At 48.2% G+C, this 20,935-nt stretch overlaps 1 protein-coding gene across 1 annotated transcript in view; it reads right to left on the reverse strand.

Annotated features, from left to right (window-relative positions):
- Positions 1-4,132: 4,132 nt before the first annotated feature.
- Positions 4,133-20,935, reverse strand: part of CHRD (chordin) — a 48,359-nt gene continuing 31,556 nt past the window's right edge. Inside the window, exons 12-23 of the mRNA XM_082224024.1 lie at positions 20,247-20,363; positions 19,242-19,398; positions 17,660-17,904; positions 16,621-16,734; positions 13,405-13,611; positions 11,594-11,687; positions 11,062-11,121; positions 9,639-9,742; positions 8,539-8,641; positions 7,074-7,228; positions 6,567-6,660; positions 4,133-4,920 (exon numbers count right to left, since the gene is read on the reverse strand). Of these exons, the coding sequence (XP_082080150.1) occupies positions 4,862-4,920; positions 6,567-6,660; positions 7,074-7,228; positions 8,539-8,641; positions 9,639-9,742; positions 11,062-11,121; positions 11,594-11,687; positions 13,405-13,611; positions 16,621-16,734; positions 17,660-17,904; positions 19,242-19,398; positions 20,247-20,363 (1,509 nt within the window). The 3' untranslated portion in view covers positions 4,133-4,861. The remainder of the gene's footprint in view (positions 4,921-6,566; positions 6,661-7,073; positions 7,229-8,538; positions 8,642-9,638; positions 9,743-11,061; positions 11,122-11,593; positions 11,688-13,404; positions 13,612-16,620; positions 16,735-17,659; positions 17,905-19,241; positions 19,399-20,246; positions 20,364-20,935) is intronic.

A 20,935-nucleotide genomic window follows, 5' to 3' on the forward strand; every position in this document is an offset into this window, starting at 1 on the left:
GGCCCAGAGGAAAAAAGTTTGAGAACCACTGTGTTAAGTTGATTGAGCTAGCGCAACTCAGGACAAGGAATCAGGGAGCTGCCAAAGCAATTGAGGGTGGCACACAGCTTGGCTTGCTGCTACGGAATTGCAAGCTATCATTGTCCACAACAGATGTAGATTAAAAAAACCCATTGCAGAGCTGGGAAAGGTTCAGCAAAGGGCCACCCAAATGATGACTGCAGCACTTAGGACTTTTTAGTTCAAGAAAAAGATGAGGACTCTTCCACACTCCTGTTTGTCCTGTAATTTCTAGGCATGGGTTTGAGAGGTTCAGCACCGCTGGAGTGACACCAGCCCTGAGCCGCTTTGTGAGGCTGGGATCTGGTCGGGCTTGGGGAAGGCGGCATGAGAAGGGCACAACAGCCACACGCTCTTCAATCCCAGCCCCTCGAGGGTGAGGCTGGAATTGAAGGGTGCAGGAAGTCCTTCTCAGACCATCCTCCCCAACTCTGATCAAATCCCAGCCTCATAAAGCAGTGCAGGGCTGGCTCGGGGAGGATGGAGTGAGTGGTGCATCCCCCGAAAAATGCTCCCAGGGCGATTGCTCCAGCAGTCCCCCACACACACATTATGGCCCAACCCATCACTGTCCTTGGGAAAACCCACTGTATACTGCTGAATCAGAATACGGCCATACCTCGGGTTGAAGTAGCTTCAAGTTAAGTATTTTCGAGTTGCGCTCCACGGCAACCCGGAAGTAACGGGGCGTGTTACTTCCAGGTTTCACCGCTCGCGCATGCGCAGATGTTCAAAATGATGTCACGCGCATGCGCGGAAGCAACGAAACGCGACCCGCACATGCGCAGACGTGCAGTCGCGTCTTATGCTTACTTCAGAATGCGAACAGGGCTCTGGAACGGATCCCGTTCATATCGAGAGGTACCACTGTAAAGGTTGATCTGCAGAAGACCCAGGTGACGTTTGTTCAGATTCAGTGGTAAACAGCAGGGGGGTTCCAGAGGGAAGTGGTGGGACGAAAGGAAAACCTCTCAGTCCTGTTCCTGGAAATTATGGATGAGCCCTGAGAGGCGACATGATAGGAGTTTATAACATTTTAAGCGGGAAGAGTTTTACTCCCTTTCTCATAACACTAGAACTCATGGACATTCAATGAAGCCAAAGGTCGGGAGATTCAAGACAGATAAAAGAAAGGACTTATTCATACAGCACAGAACCTTTGGAACTCCCTTCCACAGGAGGCAGGCTTGGCCACCAACTTGAATGGCTTCCAAAGTCAAATTCATGGTGCTAAAAGCTATCAGTGGCTACTAGTCATCCTGACTCTCTGCCTCTATGGCCAGAGGCAGCAAATGCTTATGAGTACCAGTTCCTAGAAACGACAGCGAGAAAGAGAACTCTTGAACTCGGGTCCTGTTTGCGGGTTTCCCACAAGCGTCTGGTGAGTTACCATGAGAACACGATGCTTGACTAGATGGACCAATGGCCTGATCTGGCAGGTTCTTCTTGGAAGGGCAGCGCTCTACTCCGACTGTGCCCAAGAGTGCAATATGAAGAATCATATGGAATTATAGCGTTGGAAGGGACCCAAGGGGTCATCTAGTCCAACCCCCTGCATTGCAAGAATCTCAGCTAAAGCGGGGCTTCCGGGTTGGTGCCTCCGGCAATGGCTGAATTCCTCTGATCGGGAGGAATTTGCCCCGTGGGAATTTGGGTCTGTACCGCCACGGCGAAGGCAGAGACCCGTAAAAATCACAGGCGGGAGAAGCCTGTGAACATGGGATTCGGCGGGCACCTTTTGCGTCTCCCCTACTCACAGGGAAACCCGGTTTCAGGGATCCGGAGCAATGTGGGGTGAGTGGCGCGGTGCTTCAAATTGTCTGCTTTTTCCACGGAGCGAAGCCGCATAGCTGTTGTCGGAGAGCACTGACTTTTTCCTGTGGACAATTTGACTCTAAAGTAATTACCTGTGAGTAGAGCTGAATTGAGAAGAATTGGATTTTTAAACGTTTAATTTGGCATCGAAACGGGGAGGTTCAATACAGGAAGTCCACCTCCCCCTTTTGTAGATAAACTGAAGCAAGGAGGCTGCAAGCTAAAGTCTTGGAAAGCCTTTTGTAAAAGACTAAATTTCCATCAGTAAAGAACTAACCCCCCCCCCTTTTTGGAGACAGGAGAAGAGGGGGGGAAGTGTTGGACTGAATATGCCTGTAGGAGAGAATTAAGAGAGTTAAAATACCGCCGCTCTGACCTTGGAAACGGGCTGCTAGCAGGATCGATGTCTTTTGGAATGTTCATTGACAGCGTTTAGAATGTTCATTGACAGGTAGCTAAACAAGAGAATACATTGTTTCTACTGTCTCCGGTTGTTTTCAAAAAAAGGAGGAAAGTAACTGAAAATTGAAACTAACTTTGGATTATTGAAACTGTGTTTAAAAGAGGACATACTGACCAATACAAATAGAAACTGTTTTCCCCTAGTGGAAGCTTTTGAAATTGGTTACTTTGCAGGAGTTGGGCTAGGGGAATTTCCAGCTGCAAGATAAAAAAGTGTGAGACTTTGGAATTGACCTTGAATCTCTTAAGTGTTATGGCAAACGGAAAGGAAAAAACAGACGGGATGTCGACAGAAGAGGCCTTAGCGGCTGCATTATTAAAAATAAATGATTCGCTGGAACAACTTCACAAGAAAACAGACGTGATAAATGTGAAAATGGATGCTGCAAATATTGAAATTGACTTAATCGTAGAAAGTTTAAATAACTTGGGACAAAAGGTGAATACCAATTCAGAAACCACCCAGAAACGGACATAGGAATCTACTCTGATACAGCAAACTGCAGATGAAGTCAGGGAAAAAACCCTTGCTGCTGAATCTAAAGCAATACAACTGGAGAGGAGAGTCCCATCCATACAAACTGATGAACATAAGCCGACATTCGTTATGATTGAACTTAAAGAAGAACAGATGAATTTGAGGACCAGAGCCCTATGTGAACTGGAAAAGGAAAGCTTGACAGAGTTTCAGGAGGCGACAGGACTAACATCGGTTGAGAAAGAGACGTATTTGGGGGTGAGTATGACCGCCAAAAATGTGAATCTGTTTAAGGATAACTGTGAAGGATGTTGGATTGAAGAGAAGGGGGATTTGGAAATATGGACAGAGGGATGTTTTTAGAGTTGTTTGGCAGGGCAGGAAGCCTCGAGTAAAACTTAAGATATTGATGGATGCCAAAGAAGGAGGTAGACCTGCCTTGCCAGACCTTTAAATTTTGTTGTGAACCATCTGCTTTTTGCTGGTTGAGAGAATGGCTGCTTCTTGAAAACACTGAAGTGTTGGACAATGGCAGACGAAGTTGATGGACTATATGGAATTGGCGGAAATGACTGGCAAGATCCGAGACCAGGGAGAAGAGCCGGTGGAAGAAGATTGGAAAAAGTTTAAAGACTATTTATAGAAATATTGTAAAATTAAGGAATGTTAGAAAAATGTTGGAATGAAGTTATATGGCTTTAGTAGAAATGTCATAAGGAATTAAGTATAAATAGATTAATAGAAAATTAAAGGAAAAATAAGGCAAGAATGTGTTAAGATAATTATAGGATAGAAAACAGAGTAAGATGGAAAGGAATTGCTGAAACAATTAATAGAAGTGGAATACAAAAAGGGAGGTGTGAGGAGGTCGCTGGAAATAAGTGAATGAAATATAAGATATTGAAAATGTTTGAGGTGTTTTTAAATTGTTTTTGTTGGTTTTTGCTTTGCTTAGTTAGTCCATGTAGCGTTTTTGTATTGTATTTGTATTGTTTTTTTCTCTTTTCTTTTTTGTTTGTAGTGTTGTGTTGAAAATGTTGAAAAAGTAATAAATATCATTAAAAAAAAAAAAGAATCTCAGCTAAAGCATCCATGACAGATGCCCCTCCAACCTCTGCTTAAAAACCTCCAAGGAAGGAGAGTCCAGAACCTCCCAAGGGAGACAGTTCCCCTGTTGAACAGCTCTTACTGCCAGAAAGTTCTTCCTGATATTGAGTTAGAATCTCCTTCATTGTAACTTGAAGCCATCAATCTGAGTCAACAGAAACACCTTTGGGATAGGGTGGGAAATTGCAAAAAACACTTGCCAAAGCTAACTAGCTTTTCTCCGCTGATTCTTTTTTCTTTTTTCTTTAATAAATACATCATCTCCCGTAACAATCCTCCCGCATTGAGATGAGCGGGGAGCAAACAGAAACTTGCCCGTGGAAACCATAAATTACACAAGTCCTTCCCAACAACAGACCCCAAAGAGATGCAGCAGAGGGTGGCAATTTTACACCATATACAGGCTGGTCTGGGGGTGAGCCACGTAAGCTGTACTGGAGACATGAAGCCGTCTGAAACAGTTGGATGGAGGCACAGCACTCTTGAATTTGTTGCAGTCCTATACAAGAGTTCCCAGCTGCGCTCCAAGACCTCACCCTGAGAAGGGGGGTAACAGCTTTCCCTAGCACGACAGATGATGCCCCACACACCTCTCCATTGCAATTATAGCCTCGCTTGATATCCACCTGCAGTCCCCAAGAGGCTTGCGGATCCCCCATCTCCTTTCGCAGATGCCGGTCCAAAATATATACGACAGCCAGGCTGGTGCCAGGGAGCAGAGAGCCAAGAGCGTGCCAGGCACTCAAAAGGATGGCTGCTCATTCTGTGGCAAGAGCAGAAGTTGCCCCCTCTCCTCTGTTGACTTAGGAAGCCAACACAACGTGGAGGGGTATGGGGAGGTCTTGCAAAGCGCCAGCTGCAAAATGCCCTGTTCTTCAGCTCTACCAGCACTTGGCAGTGCCCGCCGTGACATCTGGGCTCCCTGGTCCAGCCAGCCAGCTAGTGTCTCCAGGAATCCTTAGCCTCATCTCGTGGCATCTCCTGAGTGTCATCTGGTGCTGCAAGGCAATGGGGGGGTTAAGTAAACAAGAGAGCAGGACCCAAAGCAAAGGAAGGCAATAGACTCTGCACCATCTTATTGGTTGTAATCCTTGTAGCAGTCAAATACAACATTCCTTGTTTGCCTAGCGTTGACACAGACAGGGGGATGTCGATCCAGCCAGTTGAAGTTCCTGTTACACCTGGTCTGGAGCATCCTCTCCCTGCATGTGACCAGGTAGGTGTTGGTTTTTCTTTATCTTAAAGTGGTCAATAATGCTATGCAGGAACAGCATTGGATAATTAAAGCTCACAGGTATATGTTTGCAGTTTGACCTACTTAGCTGTACACCTGTTTAATTAAAAGGGGAGTTTACTTTCTGCACTGGATGTAGGAAGGAATGTGATAGGATAATTGATTATTTGAAAACAGTATTTAAGTTGATTAAATGTTTTGTATGCTGCTGGTGAGGAGTGATGGGCTTGCAGCTTTTGACTGTCATGTTTTTGAAAACAAAAACAAGCAAAGATATTGCAGACAGTCTTGTATTTCTCCAGTTGCTGCGCATACTCTGTGTTGGCAAAGAAGTCCAACAGTAGGTGGGCATGACCCTTGCAGACCCCATAAAAAGGGCCAGTCACGTAGCCATCTTCCTCTCTTGATGCCTGTTTCCTGGTGCTGTTTGCTGGCTCTCTGCCAGCAGCACATGGGATGAATCCCCTTATGGGATGAATCCACACCTTCTTCTGTAACTACAAGCTAAAGCCTGCCTTCAGGGATCATACTGTGAACTGAACGTAAGTAAACTTCTTGTTACTGTTTAAGGAAGACTGTTGTGTTTTTATTTCTTTTTAAGAGGGGTCAAAAGGGGTCTTACCAGGAATAATCCAATCTGGGCGTGCCAGACTGGATTGCTTAACTAAAGAGATTCAAACGAATCTGCAAACTAGCTTCCTGCTGTATAGGGAGGGAATATGCTCTGCTAAATGGCTCACTAGCATGAGTAAGGAAGGATAATATTTAAGCAATATATCCTCTCCTACTATCCACAACATTCCCAGACTTCTCTAGGTGTAGTCCAGGTGAAAAGGCAGGCTTAACAAATCATGTGTGTGTGTGTGCAGGGGGAACTGGAAACACAATCTTAGGGGCACACGTGTTGCTTAGTGGGAGCTGGAACTTGGAAACCTCCAAGTTGTGTTTTCAGCAGCAGATTCAGCTGAGGCCCCATGAAATCACTTGTCCTGCAGTTTGGAAAAGAAGGCTAGTCATTTGCAGTCTAACCCTCTTCTGTTGAGCAAGGCCTTCCACCTGACAGCTGTCCTCATCAGTTCATTATTATAGATAGCTCAGTGAGCAGAGCACGAGCCTATTAATCTCAGGGTTGTGGGTTCGATCCCCACATTGGACAAAAAATTCCTGCAGTGCAGGGGGGCTGGGTGTGGACCTCGTAGTCCCTTCCAGCTCTACAATTCTACAATTATTATTTCTACTTTTATAAAACAGAAAGGAACACAGAACTAAAGCAGAGTAAAAGCTAAGAGCACATTCATACTGATAAAAAGGCAGGACTAAAATATTCTGCCCACTGAAGAAGTCCATAGATAATAATAATTATCATAATAACATTATATTTATATTACACAGAACTACACTCCTACTGACCGTGGCATTTGGAGCAGCAGCTGTCCTCCATTTTCTCCCCTCCAGAGCAAGAGGCAGGAGAGCATTCTTGGCGCTGGCAGTGAGTCTCCCCAGACTGAAAAAGGAGAGGCATTTACACTACAGTCAAAACTTGGGGGTGGCATACCCTTCCACATCCCGCTGATGATCAAAACCGGGACACTCATGTTTTGATCCCCAGCTCTTGCTGGAGCTGGCTGACTAGCGCGAGACAAAAACAACAACAAACAGAGTGTCTCTGGTGTGAGCCAGCTGACTCCCACCAGAGTACCGGATCAAAAAACAGGACATTCCGGGATCCAATCGGAAACAGGGATGGAGTCTGCAATTCTGGGATGTTTTGCTCAATTCGGGACAGTTGAGTGGTATGAGGTGGTGCTGGAGGTCAGAGCAAGTCTACAGAAAGTGCACTGAATCCAGGCTCCCCAAATCCACCTTGACCTGGGGCGTGGGGCTGTCCTATCCCTGCAGCTCAACTCCCTCACTCACCAGACACCAGCAGGTGATACATTTCATCTCCCCAAAGGGGGGCACGGTGGGGTGCCAGCTCTCGTTGTGCATGTACCACTGCCGCCCAAACTTGCAGGCCCTGGGCCCGTCCGCTTGCATCATGTCAGAGACGGCAGAGGGACTCCTCTCTGGGGCTGTGGAAAGAACACAGAGAGAACATTTGGAAGGGCGAGGAAGATGCGGCCATGAGCCCCAGAACACTCCCTGGTGGAAAAAAACATCCCGAAATGCATAAATCATGAGGTCACTGAGAACAAAACGCACACAGAATTCAAAGGAAAGATTTAGGCTTCCTTCCCAATACTGACTTGGTCGACTCCCATGACAGTGGCGTTTAAGGACACACCTATGACTGGTTTAAAAGGTCTCAGAGGCAGAGGAGTCTATGTCTGGGCTGAACCACTTCAGATACTGTAAGCTTCCCCCACTGCAAAAACCAAATATACCTTCTAGCACGTCCTTCTCCCTGACATGCTAGTTTCAGTGACCCTAGGTGCAGTGATGCTTCTTTGTGTGTGTACAGAGGAATATTCATTTGTGTGAGCCGCCCACTGCCATCCGAAGTGGCAGAGTCCAGGCACAGCAAGGAAAATAGAACAATTTAATTTATGTTTATTTCATTAAATTATATCCCAGCCTTCCTCGCAAAGGAGACCAGGGCAGTGAACACGCCAGTGATACATCACAATAAAATAAAATTAAAAACACATTTAAGATGGTTAAATTAAATTAAAAGGATCTAAAAAAAAGTCAAGAACAATGAACAGTAGAACATTTTTTTAAAAATTGAAAAACACAAATGCAGCCAAATCTTGCCTCCGAATAGACCCACTGAAACTGAAAAGTTGCCAGCAGTATGATGAAGGCGCCTGCTTGCTGTCACTAGGCGGGGAGTTCCAAAGCACGCTAAATGAGTGACTCATCGCAAAGGCAGGCAGGAGGACTGCTGTTGCTGGCAGCTGCTTTTTCAGGCTTCTGTGGTCTTGCTTGCAACTTCAGCAAGAGTCTCTCGCAAGAGGCTGGGCAGCTATTTGTTGGGAATGCTCTGAACTGAAGGCCTCCAACAACTCCTGAGTTTCTGAGCTGTCATGGCAGAGGCAGAAGCTCAGCGACTGAATAGGGGGACCAGCAAGCTGTCGTTTATTGGACCAATGTCTTATCTTGCACTTAGCTATGCATCAATGACTCTTATTGTAACCTGCACCTTGCCCCTATGGCGATTGGATTTGTGTCCTTGGCAGAAACTGAGCTGGGAGTTGGAGTCCTGCAATATCTGCAGGGCCACAGGTTTCCCTACCTCTTCTTTCCTGCTGGGAAAAAGCACTGGGGCAGTCGCTTCCTTTATCCCACCCCATGTGAACAACCAGAGTTGTGGCAGCAAAAGGACTTGTGGCTGGTGGAGTGCTGCTTGGTTCCACTTGCTGTCCCAGAATGCTTGGCTCACCTGGGCATTGCTTGCAGCAGTCTGATGGGTTGGCCCGAATGGGGTTGCTGCAGGTCAGGTGAGGACACTGGACTTTCTCGCAGTGAACTTCCCCCGTGGCTCCCTGTGCAAAGAGTGTGGGCAGGTACAGACTGTGAGCCTTAGGGTCATAGCACCATGCGCAAACCAACCTTAAGGTATACACATGCACATATGTGCATGCGTACACAAAGTACGTTTCCGAGCACAATCCCAGTATGTTTCCAAGCACAATTCAAAGTGTTGGTGCTGACCTTTAAAGCCCTAAACAGCCTTGGCCCAGTATACCTGAAGGAGCGGCTCCACCCCCATCGTTCAGCCCGGACACTGAGGTCCAACTCCAAGGGCCTTCTGGCAGTTCCCTCACTGCGAGAAGTGAGGTTACAGGGAACCAGACAGAGGGCCTTCTCGGTAGTGGCACCCGCCCTGTGGAACGCCCTCCCATCAGATGTCAAGGAAATAAAAAGCTATCTGACTTTTAGAAGACATCTGAAGGCAGCCCTGTTTAGGGAAGTTTTTAATGTTTGATGTTTTATTGTGTTTTTAATATTCTGTTGGGAGCCGCCCAGAGTGGCTGGGGAAACCCAGCCAGATGGACAGGGTATAAATAAAAAAACATTATTGTTATTATAAAGACAGATTTAGAAAAGGACAACTAGAATGATCAAGGGGCTGGAGAGGCACCCCTATGAAGAAAGTTTGTGGTGCTGGGGACTTTTAGTTTAAAGAAAATGACTAGTAAAGAAGTTTATAAAATTATACATGGCATGGAGAAAACAAACAGAGAAAAGTTTTTCTTTCTCCTTCTCTCAAAACACTACTACAGAAGTGAGATCCATAGCTTAACCACACTACATGAAAAAGTACTTTATTTTATCCACCCAGAATTCAGCTTCGTTTGGATGTCCATGAGTCAGCGATGGCCACCAAGCTTTAAAAGAAGCCCACAGACCAGCTTCTTGTTTACCCCAGCATAAACAAAGCATTTGAGAAGCAAAGGAAAGGAGGAGGAGGGTTTTCTTTGGTTGTGAGCTTTGGCTTCCTCTGAACGCGTCTCTCAAGGGCCCGGGTGACGAGCCCACCTTGCAGGTGCAGATGGCGCATTTAATGAGGCCGAAGGGAGGGACCACGGGGTGCCAGTGGGTGCCTGCTCCTCGCCACGTCTTGTCGCCCTCAAAGTAACAGCCTGCAGTGGGAGAAGGAATGTCAGAGTGCATCTCCTCAGTCTTGAAAGGGGCTTGTGCATTGCTCTTCGAGCTGAAGGACACGTTGTACTGAACAGGGACGCTCTAAGAGGGTGGATTATGGAGACTTGTTTACTGAGCATTCCTTACAATCAGTTTGCAAGGAGATGGTGTGGCTGTTTAATGACAATTCACTCCATGCCGATTTGGGGTGAGATCCCACCCAAAATTGCACAAGATCTTGCACAGTCCGCAAGATCTTACATGATTTCGGGCTAGATCTCACCCAAAATGGACACGACCTGGCTCAAAATTGGCACCGATGCCGCTTCTCCACCACTGGAGGTGAATTACAGAATTATAGAGTTGTGGATTTGGAAGGGACCACAAGGGTCATCTAGTCCAACCCCCTGCAATGCAGGAATATTTCACCCAACATGGGACTTGAACCCGCGACCCTGAGATTAAGAGGCTCATGCTCTACTGACTGAGCTATGTCAGAGCACTGTGCTGCCGGGGTGGGGGGTGGGAGGTCTTCTGCCACTTGAGGAAGTGGCATCACCCTGCCTAATGGCTGGTTCGGTTCTGGCAGAAAACTGGTAGCCCAAATAGGAGTTGGCACCACAGCTAATCTCAGGCAGAGCCAACGCCTTCTAGTTTTGTCCCCATTCTCCTCCTCAAACTGAGACACTGAGACTAAGGAGGATAATCAGGAACTCCCCCCGCCCCCTGGGACTGGCTATAAGTAAGAAAGTAGGGAATATGGGGCTGGCTCAAGGCAGGCTTTGGTTGGAGGGGTAGTGCCCCACTCTCCTTAGTGGACCAGCCGTCCCCACTGATGCAACGCCTCACTTGCACCTCTCATTCTCCGTGGGTGAAAAGGTTTGGAGGCTATCAGGTTTGCAGGAGGTTTGCAGCAGTGGCAGACATTGGGCTTTCAAATTTCAGTTGCACCCTCTGCGAGGACACAATTTGGCACCCCCTCTGCCTCTTGCCTTCCGCTCTGCTCTATTCACTAAGTCTGTAGTTCCTAATTAGCTAAGTATTGTGGATCCCCATTTTTCAAAAGTCAGGCCATGGACTCCCTACTTTTGGAGATTCTGATACATCTATGGTAGTTATTGCTATGTGAATGGGGCCACAGACCCCCTGGGGGGGTCACACAAACCCTCTGGGGTCCACGGACCTCCAACTGGGAGCCACTGCTGGCTAGTTGTGACACTGTGGCACCCCTAGGCCCGGCGCCCAGGGTGGTGGAACTGGTCATTCTGCCTTAAATCCACCTCTGCTTGCAGAAAATCTTCTCCTCCCTTCCCCTTACCTTCGCTGCTGTCTTGGGCTCTCTCAGCAGCTCTTGGTCCTCCTGGAGTTTCCTTCTCCTCTGTTCAGGAAGATATGATAGGAGACATGAAGACATGAAAGGCTCATGGGGAACAGATAGGGGAAGGGGCAGCAACGGTCGCTGTGTCTGGAACTGCTAAGTCCTCTTACCACAGGAGTGAGAAACCTGCGGCAATCTAGGCCAGGGGTGGAGGGCAAATGAGTGTAAGTTATGTAAAGGAAACCTTAGATAGTTACTTGAATAGTGGAACCAAGGCAAATAACTTAGGATTTGGCAGAAACAGAACTGCAGTGGAATGGAAACAGTGCTGACTGATGAATATGTCAGAATGGAAACTGCTGCCTTTTTACATATCTAATCCAGGAGTAAGACTTCAGTCTTGCTCTGCATCATGTTCCCTACCTCTGGATCCCTCTAGATATTTGCAACGTATAAGACTAAGAACCCCCTCCTCCCAACTCCCTTCTCCTTCTGCAACTTTCTAGCCCGGCCCCACTCAACCCCATGTTACCTTCGCACACAGGACAGCAACGATCTCTCAGGTGCACTAGCCGGGAGCAGTTGAGCGTCGGGCACAGTACAGGGTCACAGATAACAGTGCGCTTCTATGGTGCAGGACAGGGGAGGGGAGGCAACAAGAAGAGAAGAGTCATTCCACCTCGGAAGCCTGACTTGAAAAGCAGCGTGCAGAGAAAGGAAGGTGTCAAATCCCATTCACACAGCCCTGAAGAATCTGCTTCTTCCCAACCCGGGTTCTGATCCTGCATACCCGTCCTTACACCCTTACCTTCTTAGAAGTGATACACTTTGAGGAGCGGCTGTGATTCTGCACCCACCCCCCGATGCTATTCAGACAACGGCAGCTCTGAATGAGCATGTGGGTGTTAGCATTAATCTCCTTTCACAACAGAGCAACGGTCCAGAGAAGGACCATCGTAGCTCGTAGAAAGTCCAGTCCATGACATATCCAGATGTTACGGAACTATACAGTGGTGCCTCGCAAGACGAAAAGAATCCGTTCTGTGATTCTCTTCGTCTAGCGGTTTTTTTGTCTTGCGAAGCAAGCCCATTGACGGATTAGAGGATTAGCGCTATTAGCGGCTATTAGCGGCTTTTAGCGGCTTATCAGCTTATCGGATCAGCTGATAAGCAGCTTAGAAAAAGGGGGGAAAGGAAAAAACCCCACAGGAACTCGCAAGACATTTTCGTCTTGTGAAGCAAGCCCATAGGAGATTTGTTTTGCGAAGCACCTCCAAAACAGAAAACCCTTTCGTCTAGCGAGTTTTCAGTCTTGCGAGGCATTCGTCTTGCGGGGCACCACTGTAACTCCCATCACGGCTGGTGTGTCCCGTTTCACCGCTTTAATCAAATCAGGAAGTGACAGTCCAGCCTTCCATTGCCACGTCCGTCAAAGCATCCCTTCCCTAGGCTGTACTGTGGTGGCATGAAGTATTGGCAATGCCAGCAGGTTCCGGTGAGATCTCGCGAAATCTTCCCAGAAATCAGTGCCAATGCCAGCACTGCAGGTGTGAGGACAGGTGGGGCACCCATGAGGGTGCTGCCCGAGGTGGCTGCTTCTCCCACCTGGCCCTGACCCCAATCACCCCTCACCCTTGGCCATTCAGGCTGGGGCTGATGTTAGGATATAGTTCCGTTCCACCTTTAAAACAGGCACGTGGAGTTGTTGTATATCACATGTCTGTTTACTTCCAGTACAGTCTGCTGGGAACTTCCGTTGTATATAGCTTTTGCCTTTGCTGTTTGCTTGGACACGAAGGGAAGCAGACATGTTTTTCCTTTCTTCTAATGCTGAATAAAAGCTTGCAAATGCCTCTGCCCGCCACTTCTGTTGCAAAGAGTTCTTATCTCTGCTGGCTTGCATGCCCAGTCTCTAAAGGTCTCTGAGGCTTGAGTCACAGTTTTGATGCTGTTCCGAGAACCGGAGTTCGCCCAGCTGCTGCCCGGTGGGCTGGAGCCAGCAGGGGGGTCTGCCAGATGCCCCCATCTCCCTGGACACATCCTAACAGGCTGGTCCTGACCCCAATCACCCCTCACCCTTGGCCATTCAGGCTGGGGCTGATGAAAATCATAGAATTGTAGAGTTGGAAAGTCCAACCCCCTGCAGTGCAGGAATCTCAGCTAAAGCATCCATGACAAATGGAGTCCAGCTATCTCTGGGGAGCTCCAAGTTGGCAAAGGCTGCTGTAGTGGGATTTTGGGGGGGACAAACACCTTCCTGTTTGTACAAAACTTGCACCCTAATTATTATTATTTTTTGGATGCTTACAGTCTTCCGGGAGGTGGCCCCGCCTTTCCGCTCACCTGGCAGCTGCATACGGAGCATTTCTTGTCATACTCTGGGGCCCAGCGGGCGCCATGGGGCCGGTGCTGCCCTTCAAAGTAGCAGGAACTGGGGTCTTTCTTCAGCTCTTCAGGGTCCCTGGGGTTTGGGTCCCCTGGAAGCTCATCCTCAGGGTCCTCTGCAGCCAGCCGAATGCCGCCCACCTCGCAGTGGTTGGGAATGTGTACCTAAGGGAACAGCAACTGTCAGAGATGGCGCACCGGATTTGGAAACAGATAGCAGTGCAGACAATGTTATGCAAATTATTTATTTATATTCCACTTCTTCCTCCAGAACCGGGACTCAAGGCGGCTCACAAGAATCAATACAAACACAAACAAAACACACATAACTCATACAAACACAGACATAGCTAAGAAGAAACGACAGTTCCCAGGATTCTTTGGGGGAAGCCATGTGCTTTAAACATATGGTGCGGTTCCGCAGTAGTTTTAAATAGGGTTTAGTAGTTATCTGTGAAGGTCACTGACTTAAAAAAAAAAAGTACAGCCACCTCAACATTAACTGCACATCTAAAAATGAAATTTAAAATGTAGGCAGCCCAATTGAAGTATGAGAGGAGTTTCAAGACCGTTGACGGAAATTAGCATCCGATTTGCAGACTGCTGTGCTTGGCATTAAGGAAGATGGGCTCACTCTGACATGGGTGGACAGGGGAGGGGAGAAGGCACAGCAACTTCTGTTTGCAAAAACATCTGGATGCACTCTTGCATGCCACGCTAATGAACTCTCTCTCTCCACACTGCAATTTTTGCATCCATCTCATGAATGCAAAGCAGCCACCCTTGAATCCAAGCCCAGTTGACCTGCAAAGCCCCTGCAGGGCAGGTGAACCTCAACACATTTCCACCCGGGAAGAAGCCCCAGCAAGGTTCAGAAGGCAATTGGAGGGAAGTACATGTTCCTGACACCAAAACAGCCAGCAGGCTCCCAGCCAAGCATGGCTTCTGGGAATCCATCGTCAATGCTGGCCACCGGCCCAGAAGAGGCAAGCTGAGGCAGATGAGAGCCTGTCAAACATCTCCCTAACCAATTTCCCCGGTGAAGGCATCAGGGGAGTTAGCACTGAAAAACGGCTGGCAAGTAACTGCAGGTCAGTTCAGCCCTGCCTTCATGCCACAGTGAGGGGAAGCGATGGTGGCAAGGTCTTCCTGGCAACGCAGCTGACTTCACCACCAGGGTCACACGACAAATGTAAAACCAGGTTGAGACCTGTTTACATTTTCATGTACGGTACCAGGAGTACTTGCACACCGGGTTTCAGCAAGATCAACCAAGATCACCATTTCAGCAAGATCAACATTCTCCATCATTTCACCGCCATGTCAAGAAAAGCTTCACCTGCTGAATTTCTGCCTGCCACGCTGGAGTTGAAAGCAGCAAGCCTCTTTCAGAGAAGAAACTTTGCAGCGAGCAGTTGCTAAGAATGCAAAAATCCTTATGTTAAGTGTAGAATTTAAGATCTTGGCAAGCATCAGGGTCTGGCACCTAGCCACACTTCTAAATTTCTCCACCAGCTAAGAGACAGAGAATAATTTTGGAAACTCTCTCTCTCTGTGACCTCAGCCACTGTCAGTTTAGAAGGCCTTCTGCAGCTCTGGTCTTTCATACCATTATCCAAAATGTCCTTGGGAGCGAGGGAGAGTTTCAAGAATCTATCCTGGCAAGGAATATCCGCAAATTCCGCTCGGCCTCAAGTGGATCAGGTCAGGCAGATGATCTTCTACTTTATTTATAGCGCTACACATAGATAAGAAAGGTTCGGCTGGCGCCATTTTGTGACAGGATCGACCAGCCCCACCCTGCTGCTACAACTTCACAAAAATGCGAGTATCTGCTCTCACTCTCCCGCGGGAGAAAAAAATTACATGGGGAGTTGCCATCTTTGGAGAAAGCAGAGAACAGTTTGTAAAAACTGAAATGAGAAACAGTAACCTGCTTTGCCTCAAGATGCTGCTGAATTTGTCTAAAAGGGCCAATTTGGAGCTCCTGAGGTATTTCAAGTTTCAGAACTAAAAGCACTTTGACAAGGTTTTCTGGGGCACGCCTCACACCTCTATGAACCTACCCGAGGCAATTTGGAGGTTCCTGGTAGGGACAAACCTCTGAGCAATTTTTGTGGAGAGTTAAAGGACTCTGGGGATAGTTTACAGCTCCCCAGGTGATGATGTTTGAGGGTGAAACAGGGGTTGCCGTGTTTGCCATTCAAGGGTGCAGACTTATTCATATACAAAGGAACTGTCGGCTCTTTAAAAATTATTGTTGTAGTTGCTGCCAAATGATATTTAATAGTTTTTTGAATTTTTAACAAATCAGTGCCAAATTACATCAAATGTAATACAAATTTCCCATTAAAATTATTATTACTGACAGCAAGAGTGAGAGAAGCCAAACCCTCCCTCTTCCCGTCCCCCTTTTTTACCTCAGCTTGGCTCTGATACTGGAAAGGAGCCAAGCTGAGGAAAAAACTGTCTGCAGCGATGGAGTCTGGGGAGAGGTTTGGGCCTGAGGTTTTAACCACTACAAACACTGAACAGTTGTACAAAGGTCAGCATACGAGGAAAGATGAGAGTATTTTGTTCTGCTAGAGTATTTTTGTAGTGCATTCTAAATGTGCAAAATGATCCGCATACATAATCTCAGCAATCCTTGTGGCACCCCAGTGATATTATCAACTTATTGCGCATGTGGCAACTTGAGGGTGCAAAAACAGTTGGAATGCTTCTGTGAACCTGCAGTGGCTAATTTGTAATGGGCAGTGAGACTCAGGCCTCCCTGGAAATTTGATTTTGAAAATTCTCTAATTCCAAATATTGTTGGAGGCTGCTTGTGAGTCAGAACTTAGCAGAGTAGAAAAAGCACTCCTCACATGCTCAAAGATTTGCATGATCCCTGGAAAAGCAGAGCCTACAGGCAGATGCATTGAAAAGTGTGTGATTTAATGGGTAGTTGTGGAACCACTGCACAAGAAGATCAGGATGAATTCAGGATGGAGGCTTATTATTGTGTAACCTCCCTGCAAAAGAAAAACAGAGCAACTCTGCAGTAAAGGCAGGACATAGTTTAACCTCCGCATAAGCTTTGTGCAAGCAAACCAGGATAAATGCTCAAGAAGCAGGTTGTCTGGAGGAACCCAAGAAAATCCCGAGAGAAACAGCAGAGTGACCACGACTGACCTTGCCCCGCATCTCCCCTCGTGGGTTCGCTTTAGTGCTGACTTGCAGGAAGGCTGTGCCCTGAGCCAAATGGCGGAGGAGCTCCTCATCCAGGTCTTTCACTACTCCTTGAGCCTAGGTGAGAAGGAGAACCCCATCAGGCAAAGGCATCGGTCCCAATCCTAGTCTCTTAGGCCCCTTCTTGCCACTCCCCTTTGTGTCCACACCCAGGCAGGCAAACTCTGGCCTCCGTCACTGGCCAGGCAGCTAAGGGCCTTTGGGAGAATGCACCCTTTGCCTCCCAAGAAGAATATTACGGCAAGCAAAAAAGGGAAGAGGCCAAACTGGCCCAGGCCACATATTTGGAAGAAGAAAAGGCTTAGGAGCCAACTCTGTACAAATCGGGAGAGGAGACCCTAAGACAGTTGGATGGTGCCTTGCATGCCTCTTTCTGGCAACTGCTGCAGCCAAGCTGGTGCCAAACGTAGAATCATAGAATCATAGAGTTGGAAGAGACCCCAAGGGCCATCGAGTCCAACCCCCTGCCAAGCAGGAAACACCATCAGAGCACTCCTGACATATGGTTGTCAAGCCTCTGCTTAAAGACCTCCAAAGTAGGAGACTCCACCACACTCCTTGGCAGCAAATTCCACTGTCGAACAGCTCTTACTGTCAGGAAGTTCTTCCTAATGTTTAGGTGGAATCTTCTTTCTTGTAGTTTGGATCCATTGCTCCGTGTCCGCTTCTCTGGAGCAGCAGAAAACAACTTTTCTCCCTCCTCTATGTGACATCCTTTTATATATTTGAACATGGCTATCATATCACCCCTTAACCTCCTCTTCTCCAGGCTTTGCTTTCCTTTGGACCACATCAGCAAGGCCAAGGAGGGGGTCTTGTCGGCTGGGCAGCTCAGGACCTCCAGACACACTGCCAAGGCTTGCACCCTCAGGGAGCTCGCTTCTGTGCTGCTAACACAGCATACCTGGAGCTGCCAGGTATGCTGGGGGCTTCTGTGTGCAATGCAGATTCTCCACCCCTGAGAGACCGCCCTTCCCCTTACCTCCGTGCCATAGAAGCCCCGCAGCAGTCGCTTGTGCTCCCGCAGACTGCTCTCCCGGAGCTCGCCCAGCTCTGCAAAGCCATGGAGGTGAGCACTGATGGTGCCGTCGTCCGCCTTGCCAAGGCCAGCAACTATGATCTCGTAGTGCAGGTGGCAGTGGTCGTCCAGTGATACCCAGGCATGCCCAGCAGATCCAGTGCGCACAGGAGGGGACACAAATTGGCCGGCCAGTGGGACGGGAAGCTCTGTAGCACAAAAGCCAAGGGTTATATGCTCAGGGGCTGGTCCACTGCCACATGCCAAATGCATCTTAATAGGCTTCTTGGTTTTTAAGGCATCACAAGCCTCTTGCGTCATCTTGGGCTTTAGAGGAATTTTTTTCAAAATCTGAATTTGGCAAGATAATGTCTGCAAAGAGACTAAAATCAATCGGCTGAGTCAGGGTGATGCTGCGGAATGCTAACAAAGCTCAACATTCCAATGGAGGGCCAGAGAGGTGCAGAGTAGTCAGAAAGTCTGCAGTCCAATTTGTGCGAGGAAAAGAGGAATCAGCAGTTTGGCTGGGATTCAAACCTCACACAGAACCCAAAGCGAGAGACAGCCGTGTTAAGAGGGATGGTTGACGAGACAGGGCTGAATAGGCATTCTGGTGAAAAGGAGGAATTTGAGGGGGAAAGTGGTGAAGGCATGTTCTGGGGGGCGGGGATGGAAAGGGAGAAGCCAATAGCAAAGTGAGCCTGGTCCTAACCCCAGGAGGGACTGTGAGTTGTTGTGAGGTGGGCGGAAGTGGGCAGGCAAAGGCTGGGGACTGATAGTCAGGGAGCAAAGTCTTGATTCTGACAGGGCAGCTTTACCTTTTTACAGTTGCATGGAAGGGGGACTCTGCCAGCTGTGGCGCCTACTGTCACTGCCACATTGTCACCTGGCAACTCTAAGGTGGGGAGCAAGGCATGGGGGTGTTGGAGGGCTTGGGGACACGAGAGCTGTAGCTCACACTTAACAGCCTATTTGTCTGGCTGCAGATCAAACACTTCTTCCCCTCTAAACTGCATTTTCCAAACCTGAAAATTCAGCATGTTTGGATCCCAAACTTGGCTGGGCTTTGAATTCATGCAGAACATTTAAGCCAACAGTGGGCAGCACTTGCCTGCCTCTGTCTATGGAGGGGTTCCCAAACCGTGGTCCGTGGACCACCAGTGGTCTGCAAGCTTCATTCAGGTGGTCTTCCTAATGTATAGTAGGAGCCATTGGTTTGGAGCAAGAGAAAGCACGCTTGCTCCACCTTCCAAGTGACAGCCCTTCAGATAGTTGAAGATGTCCTCTTCTCCAGTCTAAACACACCCAACTGCCTCAACCGTTCCTTATAAGGCTTGGTTTCCAGACCCTGTGTTCCTCCAGATGTTGAACTCCAGTCTCTGGCACCTACCACCATCCTTGCCTTCTCTTGGTTTGGTCACAGGCTTCTGCCCAATCCAAGAACTAAAAGGACTAGGCAAAGACTCTGTTGTTCTAGCCCAACTAGTCAGCAGGCCTAGTGGGCGGCTCAGCTCCTCACACACACATTCTCTCCACACAATGGTACCTTCGTGCCGTGCTGGCAGTCCACCATACAGGAGGCTGCTGATCTGGCCACGCAGCTCCCCTTCTTCAAAATCCCTGGTGGCCACATTCAGGAAGAGCTCGTTCTGCAGCAACATGTGGGCATCACGCCCATTTGCTTGCTCCCAGGTCCCGCTGGCCTGAACAAAGGTGCATGGTTCAAGAGGAAATAAAAACACACAAAAGCTAACACATACAGTCGTACCTTGGAAGTTGAACAGAATCCATTCCGGAAATCCGTTTGACTTCCAAAATGTTCGGAAACCAAAGCGCGGCTTCTGATTGGCTTCAGTAAGCTCCTACAGCCAATCGGAAGCCACGGAAGCCCCGTCGGAAGTTCGGCTTCCAAAAATAGTTTACAAACCGGAAAAGTCACTTCTGGGGTTGCAATGTTCAGGTGCCAAAATGTTTGGGAACTAAGCCGTTCGACTTCCAAGGCTCGACTGTAGTGGAAAGTGGTTCAACCACCAATTTCTCTAGAGCAGTGGCTCCTAAGCATTTTTGGACCACTGTTCTCTTGGTTCCACAAACCCTTCCCCAGTGCCCCCTGCCCTAAAAAAAGCATTATTCAGAATTGCACGACCCACTAAGGAAGATAATAACTCAAGAAAATTCAAAGCAGGAACAATTAATTGCAAATTTGTTCAAAATCCAGATAGAATCATAGTATTGTATTGTAGAGTTGGAGGGACCCCAAGGGTCATCCAGTCCAACCCCCTGCAATGCAGGAATCTTCTGTCCAACGTGGAGCTCAAACCCGCGACTCTGAGATCAAGAGTCTCCTGCTCTGCCGATTCAGCAGTCCCAGCTATTGAGTTGGATTAATTCAACCCAATGGGTGAACTTAATCCAGGGATGCTAGATTTTCATGGCCAGCACCCTCTGCCCCCAGGGAATCCCACTGCCTGCTAGGTGGTGGCACCACCCAGTTTGAGAACCACTGCTCCAGAACCTTCTGCATCTCTCTCTGATCCACACAAACACTCACCATTCCGTCCTCGTAGCTGGGTGTCATGTCGTACACGATGTTGCGCTTATTCCTTCTGCGAGGTTTGGTCTCCAGCGTGACGCCGATCACTTCGCTTCTTGTTCCGGCCACCTGGACCTGTGGGATGAGAGCACAGCCCAGAAGAAGCGACTAGATCTTCACAGGAGACTTAGAACCATAGAATTGAAGAGTCCAATTCCATACAATGCAGGAAAACGTAAGATGGTCTGGAGGCTGCAAGTGGTGTGGACTGCAACTTGCTAGACCGGTCCAGAAAGTGCTACACTAGCCATCAGCAAGTTGCCAAGTTCAAATCAAGGTGTTAGTACTAGTGTACAAAGCCCTGAATGTCTTGGGGCCCAAATACCTCAAAGAGCGCCACCCCCAATATTAACCATTTACGAATGGCGGCAGAGGCCGTGTTGGTAGTGCTGTCCCTGCTGCTGCCCGGTTGGTGCTGGCAGGTCCTTCTCGGTGGTGGCTCCCTGCCGCCCTCATTATTAACATTCACGAGGCATCTACAAACATTCCTGCTCACCCAGGTATTGGTTGGCTGAAATACACCATTCATGGCAACCTTGAAATCATTAGCTGCGGGGTATGTGACTGTTTAAATCAGAGATTCGCAAACTTTCCCCCCTGGGCCACGCTTTCAGAATAATAATTTGTTTGCACCACACTGATTTTTT

Source organism: Podarcis vaucheri, assembly GCF_965113315.1.
Source record: "Podarcis vaucheri genome assembly, chromosome: 5".
NCBI classification, from domain to species: Eukaryota; Metazoa; Chordata; class Lepidosauria; order Squamata; family Lacertidae; genus Podarcis; species Podarcis vaucheri.